At 34.9% G+C, this 17358-nt stretch overlaps 1 protein-coding gene across 2 annotated transcripts in view; it reads right to left on the bottom strand.

Annotated features, from left to right (window-relative positions):
• Positions 1 to 17358, bottom strand: part of LOC144979853 (anaphase-promoting complex subunit 5-like) — a 35513-nt gene that overhangs the window by 6068 nt on the left and 12087 nt on the right. For both annotated transcript variants that reach the window (XM_078927067.1, XM_078927068.1), the window contains exons 9-17: positions 16672 to 16773; positions 12901 to 13103; positions 11718 to 11799; positions 9389 to 9475; positions 6342 to 6409; positions 4805 to 4918; positions 3366 to 3489; positions 1114 to 1310; positions 237 to 353 (exon numbers count right to left, since the gene is read on the bottom strand). In XM_078927067.1, the coding sequence (XP_078783193.1) occupies positions 237 to 353; positions 1114 to 1310; positions 3366 to 3489; positions 4805 to 4918; positions 6342 to 6409; positions 9389 to 9475; positions 11718 to 11799; positions 12901 to 13103; positions 16672 to 16773 (1094 nt within the window). The remainder of the gene's footprint in view (positions 1 to 236; positions 354 to 1113; positions 1311 to 3365; positions 3490 to 4804; positions 4919 to 6341; positions 6410 to 9388; positions 9476 to 11717; positions 11800 to 12900; positions 13104 to 16671; positions 16774 to 17358) is intronic.

Here is a 17358-nt window from a genome sequence, read left to right on the forward strand (position 1 = left end):
CGTTGGTCAATCTGGCATGTTTATGTAATTCTGGTGGTTCCTTTCCCTACTGACTAGTTACTTGTTCTTAGAGTTTAGCAATCAGTTGATGCTTAAATGCGATGTTGTTTATTTTCATTTAATAAAGTTATAGTTATATACAGAAGATTGCCTTCCATGATTATTACTTTCTGCAAACATAACACCCAGTACTGTGCTGTCTTTAAAATGCCAGATCTGTTTGAAATGATACCCACCGACAATGGGCGTCAGCTGACCAGCGTGACTTGGGCTGTTGTAATTCCTTCAAGAGATCCTCCAAATGGCAAAACGCTTCCTTCACCTCTCCTTGAGCCCTCAGTAATGTTGATTTTCTACAGTAATCATACAAAAAATAGTGGTGGTTGTAATAACGATGATGATAGTATTGATGATGATGGTGATGATGATGATGATGATGATGATGATGATGAAGAAGAAGATGATGATGGAGATGATGATGATGAAGAAGATGATGATGGAGATGATGATGATGATGATGATGATGATGATGATGATGATGATGATGAAGATGATGATGATAATGATGATGATGATGAAAGTGCAAGAGTCGAACATCAAATAAAAAGCAAGATAGAAAAGATAAATTCATTCAGAGGGTAGAAATAGATTTTTAAAAAGATAACTATTGTTTCAAACATATAAAAGTGCATAAAGGTGCTGAATAGAAAGGTTCAGCTTTTGACCTCAATAACAGACAATAGGCAATTAGAAAATATGAAAGAAAAATATATACAGATAAGGAAATAAATAAGTAAATAAATAAATAAATAATAAAAATCAATCAATAAATAAATAAATAATAAAAATGAATAAATAATTATTTAATCAATTAATAAATAAATAAATAAATTTATTTTTTTTAAAACAAAAAACAAATAAATAAAGTAAAATAAATAAAATGAAATAAAACAAAAAGATAAACATATGGGAACATTATCTCAATTGTCTGTAGTGTGTCATTCATCCCGTTTTGTTGATAAAGGGGAAACCCGAAACATCCATTTTATCTGTTTTCGTATAATAAATTGAATCTTACATTCCATTTCACATTGTTATTTCAAAAGTCCAAACCTTAAGCGTGCCTCCATCTCATCGACAGCCCACAAGTCCACCAAAATCTGCTCCGCATCGCTCAGTCTCCCATGCAGGATAGCCCTGGTGAATGAGATTTGCTGTAGACATGCCTGCCAAATCTGCCACTCCTCCAGGTGAGATGGGAACTTGGTCTTGGCTTCTTCTATCATCTCAAGGGCTGCTTGATACTGGCCCTGCGTTGTTACAAATAGTAGAAAATTATCTTTAAGTATTCATAATTAATTAAATTTCAAAATAAACTGATAATGATAATAATAATAATAATAATAATAATAATAATAATAATAATAATAATAATAATAATAATAATAATATAAATAATAAATACTAAAAATAATAAAATAATAAATTATCATTTTTATCATTGCATCCCATAAATAGAATGGACAAATTAAAGAAAAGAGTGGAGAAATTTAGATTTCCCATTTATTTATCCTTTACTATCTTTTCTCTTCTCTCTTTTCAGTCTCTCACTTTCTTTCATCTTAATTTTTCTCTCTCATATATACACAAATCAACACATATTCATAATATGTAGTGCGGGGCGGTCCTTGGCAAGCTTAAGGACCACGGTCCTACGGTCCTTGGGAAATGAAGACCGCAAGGACCGGTCCTTTTCGACATTGAACATTCCTAAGAGACTGTTGGAAATTCGAACCGGTTTGACCTTTGAGACCGTGGGATCGTTCATTCTTGAACCGTTAAAGACCGCTACACGATGAAAACCGTGGTCTACAGGAGTAAAACACACGGAGTAGTCACACTCATTTCAAATTGTAACCTAATTAGAGAAGAGGGGTGATGCCTTCTTTATTTGCTCACCGTACTTCATTGTTACTTCGATAATTTAATAAAATTTGAAATTTATCCCCATTAACGGAGATAATGGCATCGCCCAAGGCGTTGATCGAGTTGTTCGTGGCGTTGATTCACACACGCAACTCCTACCCCCCCCTCCCCCCCCCACACACACACACATTAGAGGGCAGCGAGCATTGAAGAGTAAGAGAGAGACGTGAAGTTATAATAAGAGGGGGTGGATGAGGTAATAAGAGGGGTCGATGGTGACTTTTCGCCAGATCTAACAAACTCAGCTACCCATTCATTGCTGAGTAGACAGGGATTCAGAAAAAACTCGACTGCACCCGGGATCGATCTCTGGCCCTTTGCGTATAAAGAGAGTGCTCTATCAACTGAGCTATCGGGGTCCCCAAATATTCTATTGGACTTTTTTAAAATTCAGACGTTATAACTGGGTTTTTTGGAAGGAAGAAACTAATGAAACTCATATTATTTGATTAGTAAAAACACCAAACGAAATTTTAATATTATTGTATTATTTTAAATGACAACACTGCGATAGAAAAGAGTGGTGACAAGAGATGGACAAAAGAAAACAAAAAATCGGATTTGCTACTTGCTAGGTTCGACACACACACACACACACACACACACACAAACACACACATCTTTAGTAGTCACATACATTTCAAACAATAACCCATTAGAGAAGAGGGGTCATGCCTTCACCATAGATCATTGTCATTGCGATCATTATGGTGTAGTAAATTTTGAAATTTACCCCGTATAATGGAATCGTCCAAGGCGTGCGCTTCCTGTTCCCCCCATCTCACACACGAAAGGGCGGTTTGCGGAGTGGAGGTTGGTGGTCGTCTGCCTGTATGGTCGTCTGTGTCGTTTAGTGTATGGCAAAGGGGGGTGGGTGCGATTAATTAAGTGGGATGGGTGGTAATTGGTGGAAGATAGGCAACCGAAGCAACGAATCGCTGGGGAAGTAGTAGGCGAGACCGTAGGACCGTGGTCCTTGCAAGGACCGCCCCGCACTAGTTGAAAGGTGATAAGAAGTGAGGACCGCCGCCGGTCTTCCTATGGGACCGGTCTTCGGTTCACAGCTAAAAGACCGTGGGACCGCCGGTCCAGACCGGTCTTCAGCGCGCTACTAATAATATGTCAATATCAAGAATGGATTTTATTTTCTTGTTTTTTTCTGTTTTGTTTTGTTTTTTTGGGAGGTTTTGGTTTTAGTTCATTTGCTTTAAAAACAAAGAATATGCAACATGTAGTGTACAAAATATTGTTACTTATTTTTTTAGGGTATTTAAATAATATTAAAGTCCTATAACTGATATGATATGATACACATATAAACAAACACACACACACGCACAAACACACACACACACACATAAACACTTGAATCATCTTACCTCATCAGCGTGTTGTTGAGCCATACTACACATAGCAATACACACTGCCTGTCCACTATAGTACACAGAATTAATGCTTGTGTTCAAATTCAGAACTATCTGACTATCCAGAAATGACAATTCTCTGTAGGAAAAGTATAGAAATGTAGACGGTGTCATTCTATAACTGTGTAACTGGTTTTAACCAAATTTTACAGGAGAGACAAAAACCATCATTGAATACATTCTTGGTGCATAGCAATTTCCGTCATGTGTTGTTAATCTGTTATTTATACTGCACCTTGGCATCCCAAGAAATCAGGGATTACTGGAAAGGTATTGTGAACATCAATTACAAGGTTAGAGACTGATATTGTCGGTAAAAGATATCAAAAAAATATATCAAAGATATAAAAATTGTCCAAATGTGAAATTCTTATGTAAACATCATGTGGGGGAACCGAATGAAAAAAAAAAATCAATAAATGAATTCAACATTGTACGGTGAGACTTAATTTTTTTTCGAATCTTACATTATTTCTCCCATTATAAATACAGGCCTGATTGTATTCACCAAATAGCAGGACCCCAACGTGACTCAGCATTAATGAAGCCTGAGGCATACACTTGTTTGACTGCCTGCCTTTTGGTGAAAATGGTAAGTCTTATGAATTTTATTCCTATGTAGTTGGTCACTGAGTAAATTAGTAATATTTTCATCCCCTTTCCTCTAAAATTTGGGGTTTTAAAAAAAAACTGATGGATAGAAAAATACAAAATGAGTCCTTACCAAAACCAAAACGATTCGATCTGTGCAAGTGGCAGATCGTCGGTAATGTTTAATCTGTGAGAGCTAGACCTGAGGCCATTTAAAGTCTCACACAGAAATTGGCATGAGGTCCCTCATTTATTATCAGACCTTGCAGCCTCTTACATAAGTAAAGTTGTTCTTCAGAGCCATCAGGCTCAGGGACTTTATCCCAGATTCTTTAGTGTGAGATGGGCAATAGCAATTGCTTGCTATCCTATGGATAGGATGCTAGTCTATCGCAAAATACTTTCCACCAAATCTGACAGACTACAGCTACCCATTCACTGATGGGTGGAGAGGGGGGGGGGGGGTCAGAAAAAAAATCTCGACTGCACAAGGGATTGATCTCGGTCCCTTTGCGTGTGAAGAGAGTGCTTTATCAACTGAGCTATCAGGACCCCCTCTTAAATAAGTAAAACAGGATATAAGTTTTAAAAATAAAATCAGTCTTCACACCAAAAATAACAAAATTTCTCTGTTGTTGTTATTGTTATTACTGTCATTATGTCAAATCCAAAAAAAACAACTATCAGAAATTCAGATATAATATTTCTTTACACTTAAAAAGGACAATAATGAATTAAACAACGGACATGTGCTGTGATAACATGCACGTCTATAGATCCTATGTTAACCTGTTTTTACTTACCTGTTTCCAAACAAACTCCAGAGGGTCCCTCGGTGAGCAAATCCTGAGGCCATCATGGAGTAATTAGAGTGGTGACAATTGGTCAGATTACTCTCCGTGAATAAGTTCATTACCCTGAAATATCAACCAAATAAACAGTTGAAAGTTTATGCCTATCGTAAAAGAGGCCGTGTATAGGGAAATATAATTAGAGTAAATAAAGTGGTGACAATTCGTCAGATTACTCTCCGTGAATATGTTCATTTCTTCAAAAAAACAAAAACAAACAAAAAACCCAACCAAATAAACATTGATACAGTTGAAAGTTTATGCCGATCATAAAAGAAGCTGTGTATAGGACAATGTAATTAGGGTAAATAATGTGATGACAATTGGTCAGGTTACTCTCTGTGAATAAATTCATTTCTCTAGAAAAAAAAAACAAAAAAAGACAAACAACCAAATAAACATTGATAAAGTTGAAAGTTTATCCCTATCATAAAAGAAGCTGTGTATAGGACGGTGTATTCAGATTAATTAAAGTGGTGACAATTGGTCAGATTACTCTCCATGAATACGTTCATCACTCTATTTTTTAAAAACCGAACCAAATAAAAAAGCATACAGTTGAAAGTTTATCCTTATCATAAAAGAAGCTGGACAATGTAATCAGAGTAATTAAAGTGGTGACAATTGGTTGGGTTACTCTCCGTGAATAGGTTCATTACTCTGAAAAATACCAACCAAATAAACATTCATACAGTTGAAGTTTATCCCTATGATAAAAGAAGCTGTGTATAGGACAATGTAATAAGAGTAATTAAAGTGGTGACAATTGGTCAGGTTACTCTCTGTGAATAAGTTCATTTCTCTAAAAAAAAATAAACCAAATAAACATGTGGAAAAATAATTTCATGTTTACAACTCAAATAGCTCATGAATTGTATCTTTGATTTATTTTGGTAATAAAACGTTCTCTACATTTCATCAAATTTTCCCAGACAACAAGATATAATAAATTGTAGGATCTTTTAATAAGACACTAAAAAAAATTTGAACTAGAATGAATAACATCTTAAAAAAAAAAAGAACAAATTACGTAACAACAGATCATTTGAAGTGTTCCATTCAATTTGTTCCAATATTCCTTTTTACAGTCCGAAGTTTCTAGCAGCTTTGTATTTGCTATAAAAATAATTAAGATATTAATGAAATAAAATTTGAACTGCTGTATTGTGAGATTGAGTAGTCCTATAAGGGGCGAAGTGGCCGAGTGGTTAAGGCATTGCACTGTGACCCGGATGACCTGGGTTCGAGCCCCGCTTCAGGCACTTTTGTTTTTTTCCTTGAGCAAGATTATTAACCCCCAATTTGCTCACTTGGACAACATGGGTGATTCCTGTTGACATCAGACATCTTGTTTGATGGGTTATCTATATTCCTTCGTGGAATGCCTAGGCGACAATATCTTATGATATCGTGGCGCAAAAGGCATAATTTAATTTTAATATCTTTACGTTATGGTACCTAGACTAACCCTAGACAGGCATCAACTTACCTGGATGGTTTCTCTCCAGAATTCACCAGTCGTCTGCTGAGTGAATTATAGCCCAGGACGGACAGTGCCTGAAAAAAAAAAAAACAAAAAAAAACAAGTAAAAATAACATTTACCTTTAGATCTCTATTGATAAATTCTTACTACAGTCTACTCCAGATAATCGCAACATCTTGAGATCAGCAAAAATATTGCGATTAACCGAAAGTTGCGATTATCTGGAGTAGATTGTATTTGTTTTCCCCTTCCCTTTTTGATGAATAATTCATTTTACAAATCTGAAATTTGTTATTGACCCAGCATACTCTATTTTCAGAAAAATTTGTTGTTTTTTTTCATGCAGAAAGAGTTCAAATCATATTTCCATAACTGTCTGTTGTCTTCTGATAGAGACTGAATGCTGAAATGTCACTTGTTTTGAATTCTTCTGTATGTCTGTGCGTCATCATTTTTAATTTCCTTCTTTGACATGTTCCAGGTTTCTAGTCGTCTATTTATTATAATAAGAGAAAAATACAAAAATAAACCCTATACGGTAAACGGCTATGTGATCTTGCAGTATGACACTTGCCTTCAGATCGGAAGGTCCTGGGTTCAAGCGGTGCATAGTTGAGTCCTTGGAAAAGGATCTATACTCAAAATCCCCTCATCGTAGTCAGGTGTAAAATGAGTACTTGGCGTTCACAGCATTGTCTCTTTCAGAAAAAAAACAAATTGTAATACTGTCTAACAGGCATCATATCCGGTCCAACATGTTAAGTGTTGCTGTTGGCTAGGGACCCCTGGTAAAGCATTCTGAGCACATTAAGCGAAATTGCCAACTATAAATGCTCAGAGTTTTTAAAATTTTATTCTTTTTAAAACACACACAAAAAAATCAATCTAAGTCATAATATTCCTTACTTTAAGTAAAGAATAAAGTTTTCTTTCAGAGCCATAAGGCCAGCTAAGATGGAAAATTATTCCCATTTCAGTAGCAGTATCTGATCAGTAACAATACAGTGCACTCTGGATACGTCGACGTTGCATAAGTCGATTTTTACCCAAGTCGATTTTTTTTCTTGGTCCCTCCCCCTTCTTCCTATATAACATTAGTATAAAAAAAAAAATCCACATAAGTCGATGTCGCTTAAGTCGATGTTCTTATCACTCATGACTACAATAAAATCACAAATAAACAAGTATTCCCATTGGTTAAAAAAGCTACCAGTAAAAATTTTCAGTGGTTAAGAATATCCGCGAACGATTGGTTCACATCGATGTGATGTAGGTGCTTTGCCTGACTTCCGTGTTCAATTTCAATGTCATAAGCAGTATTGAAATTGAATAACTTAAATTTCTCCGTCTCAAATTTTACATTGTCGCAACTTCAAGTTCAAGATCTTTTTTGGTACTAATCCCAGGCCATCCTATGTAATGGCCCTCTTAATTAGTATCAATTTTATCAAGAATTCCAGTCAAGTCTACAACTACAATGGCAAACCTATCGCGGAAAAGGAAGATTCGATGCCTTAGGAAAGTCTGGCATGCGACAGAAAATCATCGCATAGGAAATTGGCATACCAGCTATTTCTGTCTCGACCATTTACAAGAAGCATGACCTTGACCTAGAGGTTCCTACCGTTCCGCTTTCACGGAATAATTTCACTTAATTGGTATACATTCCACATTCAAGGCAAAAATTCCGCTTTTCACCTTTCCAATCGAGGAAAATTTAAAAAAAAAATCTCTAGTGAAAAAAAAGTGAGCTATGGCTTATTTCGTCAATCAACACACATTTTGTATGTCTGATTAGTCTCTTCAAATTGTATTCTGATGATGTCGGATAATATTATATGTTTGGGAGGGGGGTTGACCGAAGTATTATTATCATTATGGTGACTCCAATTTGTGAGGTCAATGACCTTGGTAATATTATGTTGGCTTCAATCGGTAATAATATTATTGAGTACGGTCAGCTTCTCTCCCTATTTAATAATAATAATAATAATAATAATAATAATAATAATAATAATAATAATAATAATAATAATAATAATAATAATAGATCTTTATTGTCCATAAATGTGGCAATTTGTCATTTAGTTACACTTGTTATAACGTTAAATGATAACTGTAACATTGAACAGATATTTCACTCCTACTTATTTTTAGCCCTGTGTACGTGTGTGTGTGTGTGTACCGGCATGCGCGTTTGTTTGATTAGGTGTGTGTGTGTGTGTGGGGGGGGGGGGGGGGGGGGGAAGGAGGGTCCTGACAAGGTTAAATCCATCCATTCAATGCTCTGCTCTCAGACGGCCAGGACCTGTGTGTTCTCTATTATTATTTGACCCCATTCTTAGTCTTTACACAATCTGTACATTTTTACACATTTTATATTTTATCATTTGAGTACTTTTGGATTGTCTACGTATTACATTTTCTGTTGCAAAGCATGTCATATTCAATAACAGTAAGTTTATTCCGCTTTTTTATCTCAAATTCCGATTTTTATGTATTCTGATTCCTCTTTGGGGCTATTGGGGGTAGGAGCCTCTGATGACCACTACAGAGACCGCGCGATATGAAGGGACATACTTATTCTAGATTGTTTTGCTTTGTTCACATGCGTTTTTGCTCATTTGGTTACACTCCGGTTAAGTTGATTGTCGGATAAGTCGATTTTTCTCTCGGTTCCCCTGGGCATCGTCTTATCCGGAGTCCACTGTACTTACTTTCTACACTTTGGATAGGACAATGTTCTATCACAGAATACTTTAAACCAGATAAAATATTAGGTATCTAGGATAAATTATCATTTACAGCAATCTTGAAATCAGGTCCATTTGCATGTGGAGCTCGAATATGAGAGTGAGGGGGGGAATAGGTGTACAGGTCAACCTTCAACATACAAAAACACTGACTCATTATATTAAGGTACTATCAATAGCATTAATCTTTTTTTTTTTTTAAAGATTGAACAATTCCTTTTTTTTTTTGTCTTATCTAAGACAGCTCATAATAGATAATGGAAAATAATATCTAAAAAAGAAAGAAGTTTTCACTTTACCGGCAAAGCAAGATCAAACATCTTTTTGATGGCCCCCTCCAGTTGCCCCATGGATACACTGTCTTCCTCTAACAGATTCAACCACATCTGATAAAAGATGAACATAAGTATGGTGATAACAAACCGATGAAAGAAAGATAGGACTCTTTTACCTAATATATTGATATCATTGTTATTCTACTTTCACTATTGTTAATATTATATTTGTCATCATCATTGTCATTATCATCATCATTATATTACTGCTATCATTTTCATTATCATAGATTATTATTATTATTATTATCAATATTATTATTATTATTTTATTATTATATTATTATTATTATTATTATTATTATTATTATTATATTATTATTATTATTATTATTATATTTATAATATATATTATTATTATAATTATTATTATATATATTAATTATATATATATATATAATAATAATAATAATATAATAATAATAATAATAATAATAAAAATTATAATAATTATAATATAATTATATTATTATTATTAATATATTATATAATAATATTATTATAATTATTAATATAGTAGTATTATATAGTATAGTCGTATATAATTATATAATTAGATTGTTAGTATTGTAGTAGTAGTAGTAGTAGTAGTAGTATAGTAGTAGTATTAGAGTGTAGTAGTAGTAGTGTAGTATAGTAGTAGTAGTAGTGTAGTAGTGTAGTAGTAAGTAGTAGTAGTAGTAGTAGTAGTAGTAGTAGTAGTAGTAGTAGTAGTAGTTAGTAGTAGTAGTAGTAGTAGTAGTAGTAGTGTGTAGTTAGTAGTTAGTATGTTGTAGTAGTAGTAGTAGTATAGTAGTAGTAGTAGTAGTAGTAGTAGTAGTAGTAGTTAGTAGTAGTAGTATAGTAGTAGTAGTAGTAGTAGTAGTAGTAGTAGTAGTAGTAGTAGTAGTAGTAGTAGTAGTAGTAGTAGTTATGTAGTAGTAGTAGTAGTAGTAGTAGTAGTTAGTAGTAGTAGTAGTAGTAGTAGTAGTAGTAGTAGTAGTAGTAGTAAGTAGTAGTAGTAGTAGTAGTAGTAGTAGTAGTAGTAGTAGATAGTAGTAGTAGTATAGTAGTAGTAGTAGTAGTAGTAGTAGTAGTAGTAGTAGTAGTAGTAGTAGTAGTATGTAGTAGTAGTAGTAGTAGTAGTAGTAGTAGTAGTATAGTAGTAGTAGATAGTAGTAGTAGTAGTTGTAGTAGTAGTAGTAGTAGTAGTAGTAGTGTAGTAGTAGTAGTAGTATAGTAGTAGTAGTAGTAGTATAGTAGTAGTAGTAGTAGTAGTAGTAGTGCTAGTTGTAGTAGTAGTATGTAGTAGTAGTAGTAGTATAGTAGTAGTAGTAGTAGTATGTAGTGTAGTAGTTAGTAGTAGTAGTAGTAGTAGTAGTAAGTAGTAGTAGTAGTATAGTAGTAGTGTAGTAGAGTGCTAGTTGTAGTATTGTAGTAGTAAGAAGTATAGTAGTAGTAGTAGTAAGTAGTAGTAGTAGTAGTAGTAGTAGTAGTAGTAGTAGTAGTAAGTAGTAGTAGTAGTAGTGCTAGTTGTAGTAGTAGTAGTAGTAGTAGTAGTAGTAGTAGTAGTAGTAGTAGTAAGTAGTAGTAGTAGTAGTAGTAGTAGTAGTAGTAGTAGTAGTTAGTTGTATGTAGTAGTAGTAGTAGTAGTAGTAGTGTAGTAGTAGTAGTAGTAGTAGTTAGTAGTAGTAGTAGTAGTAGTAGTAGTAGTAGTAGTAGTAGTAGTAGTAGTAGTAGTAGTAGTAGTAGTAGTAGTAGTAGTAGTAGTTGTAGTATTATATTTGTTATAATCAACAACAACATCATTATTGCAATGGAATCCACATAAAGTCAACACTCTTAAATTCAAACACCTTTAGTTGATGCGAAATTTTCTGTTCTTTATCCACGTATGTTCCATTGAAAATGTATAAAATCAACCAACTTTTCTGGTCCAGGGGTGTTGGCTTTATCGGGATTCCACTGTACTGTTTTTGATTGCCATTTTGAAATAAACTGATCACTGAACCTATTTTGTATAAATGACTTTATGTTTAGTTATTACATTGTAGTATAATGATATTATGTTGCTGTAGTATGTTTAATGTTTCATTTGTATAATAATGTCACTGTATTATTTTTTCGCGCATTGAGCAACACCCTGTCATGAAAATGCACGTTATAAATGTCATTTGTTATTATTATTATTAGTATTATTATTATTATTATTATTATTATTATTATTATTATTATTATTATTATTATTATTATTATTATATCCAGGGTTACAGAGTTGACAATCAAAGAGAAAAAAATCAATAAAATTTCTCACCAACGTGTGCTGCAGACACACTTCATCTTTGCTGTCTTGAGCCATGTGAATCGCTTCCTTCAGGGCTGCCTTACACTCTTTTCTGAAGGAAGACATAACAATGATTACGCATCTTTCTCCTTTTTTAAAAAAGAATTGTTTCTCATTCCCATTAGAGAACCTCTTCTTTAACCCTCTCCTCACCAACTGTGGTAAAATCATCAAATTCATAATAAAATTCCCTTTATTCATCCAATAGGGAAATTTGTCTTTAGGGTCTATTCCAAGGGAAGACTGGAATAACCCAGGCATCAACCGCAGTGCGACTTCACAAATTGAACTAGGGCGAGGTGACTTGCTCAATGCCACACAGCGCAGCGGCAGGTGATCGAACTCAGTACGAAGAAAAGACCGTACTGCTGAGCCACCCTGCCCCTTATCCCCCAATGAGAGATATCTTTGCATTGTGCATTTTATTGTATTGTATCATCTCAGTTTTATTTCCATGTGTCAATTGATAGAATGTGTGTTATTAGATTATTGTTACAAATATTTGATTTTATATCAAGATATTATTACCAATGAAAAGCGCATAGAGCACGGGATAGTCATGATTATGCGCTATAAAAATGCTACTTATTATCATTATTTTTATTATTACAATGCAAACACCTTTCTTATTCAGATTTGATTTTCAAATAACAAAATTTAAAGATGAATCTTTGTTATGTACAGAACTTATGTTGTTTTGTAAAGCTCAACAAAATTATGTACAACACAGTCAGCCAAGTACTTCCTGGCCACAGTGGTTCAGTGGAATAGTGTCTTGTTTTGTAACAAATGCAAGCAATGTTGGTCATGGTCAGTGATTGAATGAGTGACAATGAAAGCAAAACTCAGACCCTGTCCCATTTTTGTGATGCATTTTTAAAATACAATCCTCTACATGACTAAGATGTGGATGTGTACCTGGTTATACAAAAAGGATGCCTAACAGTTGACTTATACAGTATGCAGTGGATATCTGGTTCAATAAGGTCTCCTAGGGAAATAAATAATGCACTGTATCGAGCATTGAGCTTGGTAAAGAATAGAGCTACACAAATTTACATAGATAATTCTATTCACTATATTTCATTTAAACCTGAATCAATATGCACCCCAGGCTGGTTACACTATCAAACAGTAATAATATTTCCCTTACTTGTTCCCAAAGCGGTACTGTAGAGATGCCAAGTTGAGCGTGGCATACCGAGATGCAACATCATCTGAAGCAGCCCTTTTCTTGTTATCGTCACCTGTGACACTCGACGTCTTTCTGGCTGTGTGCAGGAAATAGTGGTACAGATTGTGGATTGCCGTGCAATACTCTTTGATGCGTAGACAGTTCATGTAGCTCAGGAAATGCTGAAGATGACAACAAAATAAAAAAAAATAAACCACGAATCGGTCGATGAAATCCAGAATGCTTGGCCCAAGGTCAAGGACTTCCCACTATATCAAGGGCTTACACAAATCAATTAAAAATATATAAATATTATGATATTATCTCCCTTTATTCATCCCAGAGGAAATTCATCCTAAGGGTTCATCTTAAAAATACAAAACTGAGATAACTCTGGCATCAGCCAAAGTGCACATATTTGCAGATCTGATAACTGAATGCATTTATGGGCTTGAGTATTTCCATTGACAATTGGGATTATAGGACCTGCTAATAGATACACATCGGCAGCATCACAAACTGAGCCCTCCAGTTGTAAATGTAGTGAAAGCCTTATTCGTTCAGCCATCTCATCCCCAACAACCTTGATGTAGAGGCCACTTAAATATCAGAGTAAACACTGGCAAAGATAATTTTTTTTTTCTCATTATAAAGCAAACCAATATCTTGCTCACAGTGGTTTACCAGCGGATCACTTAGTTGAGATGCTAGGTCAAGAGGTCACTACTCTCCTTCTCTTTACCTGCTCTCTGGCATGGCACGTGCCTGCAGTCAGTGAAGCGAGTAGTCTAATTGGTCTGATAAATAATGGCATAGCCAAGCCACAATTATCTTAAATGTAAATCTATATCACTCATGTTATAGATTGAAATCCCCCTCACACAGTGGACTAAATATCATAGATATCATCAGTATATTTCTTTCTCAGGAAGACAGCAAAGTAGACTCACATTTTCACTACATTTATCATTTAAATCAAATATTTCGGGAATCCCTACAACAACAATCAGACGTTGCAGTTTATTATGATTCACTCTAGTACATAGTACAAACTGTCTACTTTCTGTTGCACTAATGTTAATTCAGTTCAACAAATATGTAACAAGTGTAGGGGTGGGGTATCAAATTTCACTGGGAATATCTAGCAGTCTATGAGATGTCTAGGCTATCGTGGGTGATGAATTTGGACCAGTTACACAATGTAAACAATGTCATAATCATTTCCTGGACTCCCCACTGACCATGGAACACTTTACTACACTGAATCTACAGTTTTGTCATTAAAAGTTCCCACGAATGTGGCAAAGGAGTGAAGAAGTCATACTTATTGTAGTACAGGAACGTATATATATACTCCCTCTGCAAGTAGCCCTACAATAATAGTTCTTAAAAGACACATCTGTTACTGATTTAAGAAATATGAAATGAATGGGTTTGTTTCATTCATGTCTCTGTTGATTGGTGTGGGAAGGTTTTATTCACCAGCTGCACTACTTGTACATTGTGAATATTGAGAAAAATGTCTGAATATCTCTTAATTCCTAGGAGGTGCCACTATTATTTTCTCTATCTTGGCTGTGTTTGAGTACCCCCACACCCACCCCCTCTCCCCCTCTTCTTATTTTCCCCAGTCAAACTTGCCTTTTGTGGAATACTATCTGTACTAACTGTTGATGTTATATCGTTGTTGTCAGTGATATGAATTAGGTGTATTGTGAATGTGATGCATTTCTCTTAGCCTGTCTTTTACGTTTGTATGTAATATGTGTGTAGATGCAGGATGTATGGGTGTATGTATGTGTGTGAGAGAGAGAGAGAGAGAGAGAGAGAGAGAGAGAGAGAGAGAGAGAGAGAGAGAGAGAGAGAGAGAGGAATACCTTTTTCTACCATATTCATTGCTTCTATTATTTACTACACCACTGTGATGGTGTTGTTTGGTGTAATGACGATGGTTTTGTTTCGATTTGTAATTTTGAAGTAAAACCTACACACACAATATATTGCTTTATATGTTCTTTAGGAGTGTGTTAAATTGTTTAGTCCACTTATCTCCATATCTTTTAAATACAATACAAAATACAAATGAAGAGAACATACCAGATGTCCAGCCCATTACATTTATGACCCTTAAAAACGTTGTTAAAATGTGTTGAATCAGAAAACGAATGTTTTACTGTGTGTAATAATATTAAGACTGGACAAAGCATTAATTAGTTTCGGAATCCAACGTCTGATTTTAAAGATTTGAATTTTTTATTGTCCGCACAACAACAAAAATATTTTAAAATAGTAGGGATTTTAAATTGCTTATAAAACCTATCAGAATAATCACAATGAAAAGAAAAAAGAACCAACATAACAAGTAAAAGTAGTACTGTCTGTTCCGTAAGTTAATATTATTGTAATGTAAGTGGTCATCTAGATATGGTGTTGTATTACATCACGAAAATGCAATACTTTGCGTCTTAACCCTCAAAAAGGGGAATCCCCGTCCAGGTAGCCACTTTTACAGCATGCAGCTGCTGTTGTCAGTCACTTGCTGGGTTCCAGCAGTATAACTAAGTGATCCGATTTTATGAAGAAATAAACAGCAGTGTGCTATGTTAACAAATGTAAAATATCTATTCCAATCATTAAAATGTTGATTCAAAAATTGTAAAATCTTCGAAGAAAAATTAGGTTTAAAATCAACAAGTGATTTTTTTATCAGAGAATTGAACAATTGTGTATGAAAGGTGCCAGACAAAGCAAGAAAGAAAAATACAAGAAAAAAAGAATCCCAAAAAATCAGTCGACCTCACATTTCTTAATTTGGTTCTTTATCCTTTCACAAATAAGTTGAGACATATAATCAGCTTTATAGTCTCACACTAGTAAGATGCCGAGTTCATGTTATTTTCTTTAATTTTCAGGTGGGAGGGGAGCTGGATACTTGCTACTAATTTTATAGAATGTCAAAGGCATTTATAAACAATTAGATAAAAAAAACAACATAATTTTTGTACTATATTCTTAAATGAATCCAGTCAGACATTTGAATTGGGTCAAATATGACATTTAAAAATCTTCACATTTAAATCTCATTCATATATGGGTTGATTAGATAGATAAAAGTAAAAAAAAAGAAACCAAGCCAGACCTAGGGAAACCTGGAGAAGAACTGTACAGAGAGAACTTAAAGCACAAGGCCTCAGCCTACAGACTGCAACCCATGCAGCGAAAGACTGAGAACATTGGCGATCACTTGATGTTGCTTCAAGCATTGACGGTCCAGAGAGGATTGAGTGTGTAACATTAAAGAAAAATGTTTAGATTTTTTTTTTTTTTCTTATCTTAATTCAATTTTCTTTCTTTCTATCTTTCCATTTTTTTTCTATTTTGATCAGGGAAAGGGGACAGGACTAAGAAATGTTTTTTTATGTGCGACTATGTGTGTGGATCACTTTCGGATCGGAAGGTCCTGGGTTCGAGCCTCGTGCTCAGTGCATAGTTGAGTCCTTGGAAAAGGCTCTTTAGTCATATTCTCTCACCGTACTCAGGTGTAAAATGAGTACCTGGCCGTTAAAAGCGTTGTCTTTGTCCAAAAAAATTGTAATATCGCCTAACAGGTGGCATGTCCTGTCCTATATGTTAAATATTGCTGTTGACCAGGCACCCCTTGTAAAGCGCTTTGAGCACATTTAGTGGATGTTGCGCTATATAAAGCTCTTTTTTTTTTATTGGACTCCTGCTATAGTAAATAGTACTTACGGCTTCTGCCACGTCGGGATTGGCAGAGAGAATGCTGGTGATTTTCTGTTGCAACTTGTCTGGGGGTAAAGCCTTGCTTTCGTTGTGATTCAGGAGGAGGGACTGGCAATGATAACAACAATTGGATTCAGAGGAATACGAATACATTTGATTTCAAACTAGAGACTGAGAAAAAGTAAAGTGTGTCTGTGTGTGAGGGGAAGAAGATGAAAAAGAAGAAGAAGAAGAAGAAGAAGAAGAAGAAGAAGAAGAAGAAGAAGAAGAAGAAGAAGAAGAAGAAGAAGAAGAGAGAAGAGAGAAGAAGAGAAGAAGAGAGAAGAAGAGAAGAGAGAGAGAAGAGAGAGAGAGAGAGAGAGAGAGAGGGAAAAGCGAGAGAGAGGAGAGAGAGAGAGAGAGAGAGAGAGAGAGAGAGAGAGGGTGGGGGGGGGAGAGGGAATAGAGAGATTAGATGAAATGTAAATTGAAAATTCAAGACTGGTGCACTGCTGATTACAACAAAGATTCCTCACCTCGCCCCCCCCCCCCCCCCCCCCCCTCCCCCCAAACTTTTTCAACTTAATTAAAACCATCAATAGCACTTTGTGATAGAATATTGTCCTATAAAAAAAAAAAAAGATGGTAAGCAATAGCTACTGTCTGGTTAACAGTACAGGAACTGGGATAAACTCTTGGTCTATGGGCTTCATT

Source organism: Berghia stephanieae, chromosome 9, assembly GCF_034508935.2.
Source record: "Berghia stephanieae isolate SIO BIC M18660-M18661 chromosome 9, UCSD_Bste_1.3, whole genome shotgun sequence".
Lineage (NCBI taxonomy): Eukaryota > Metazoa > Mollusca > Gastropoda > Nudibranchia > Aeolidiidae > Berghia > Berghia stephanieae.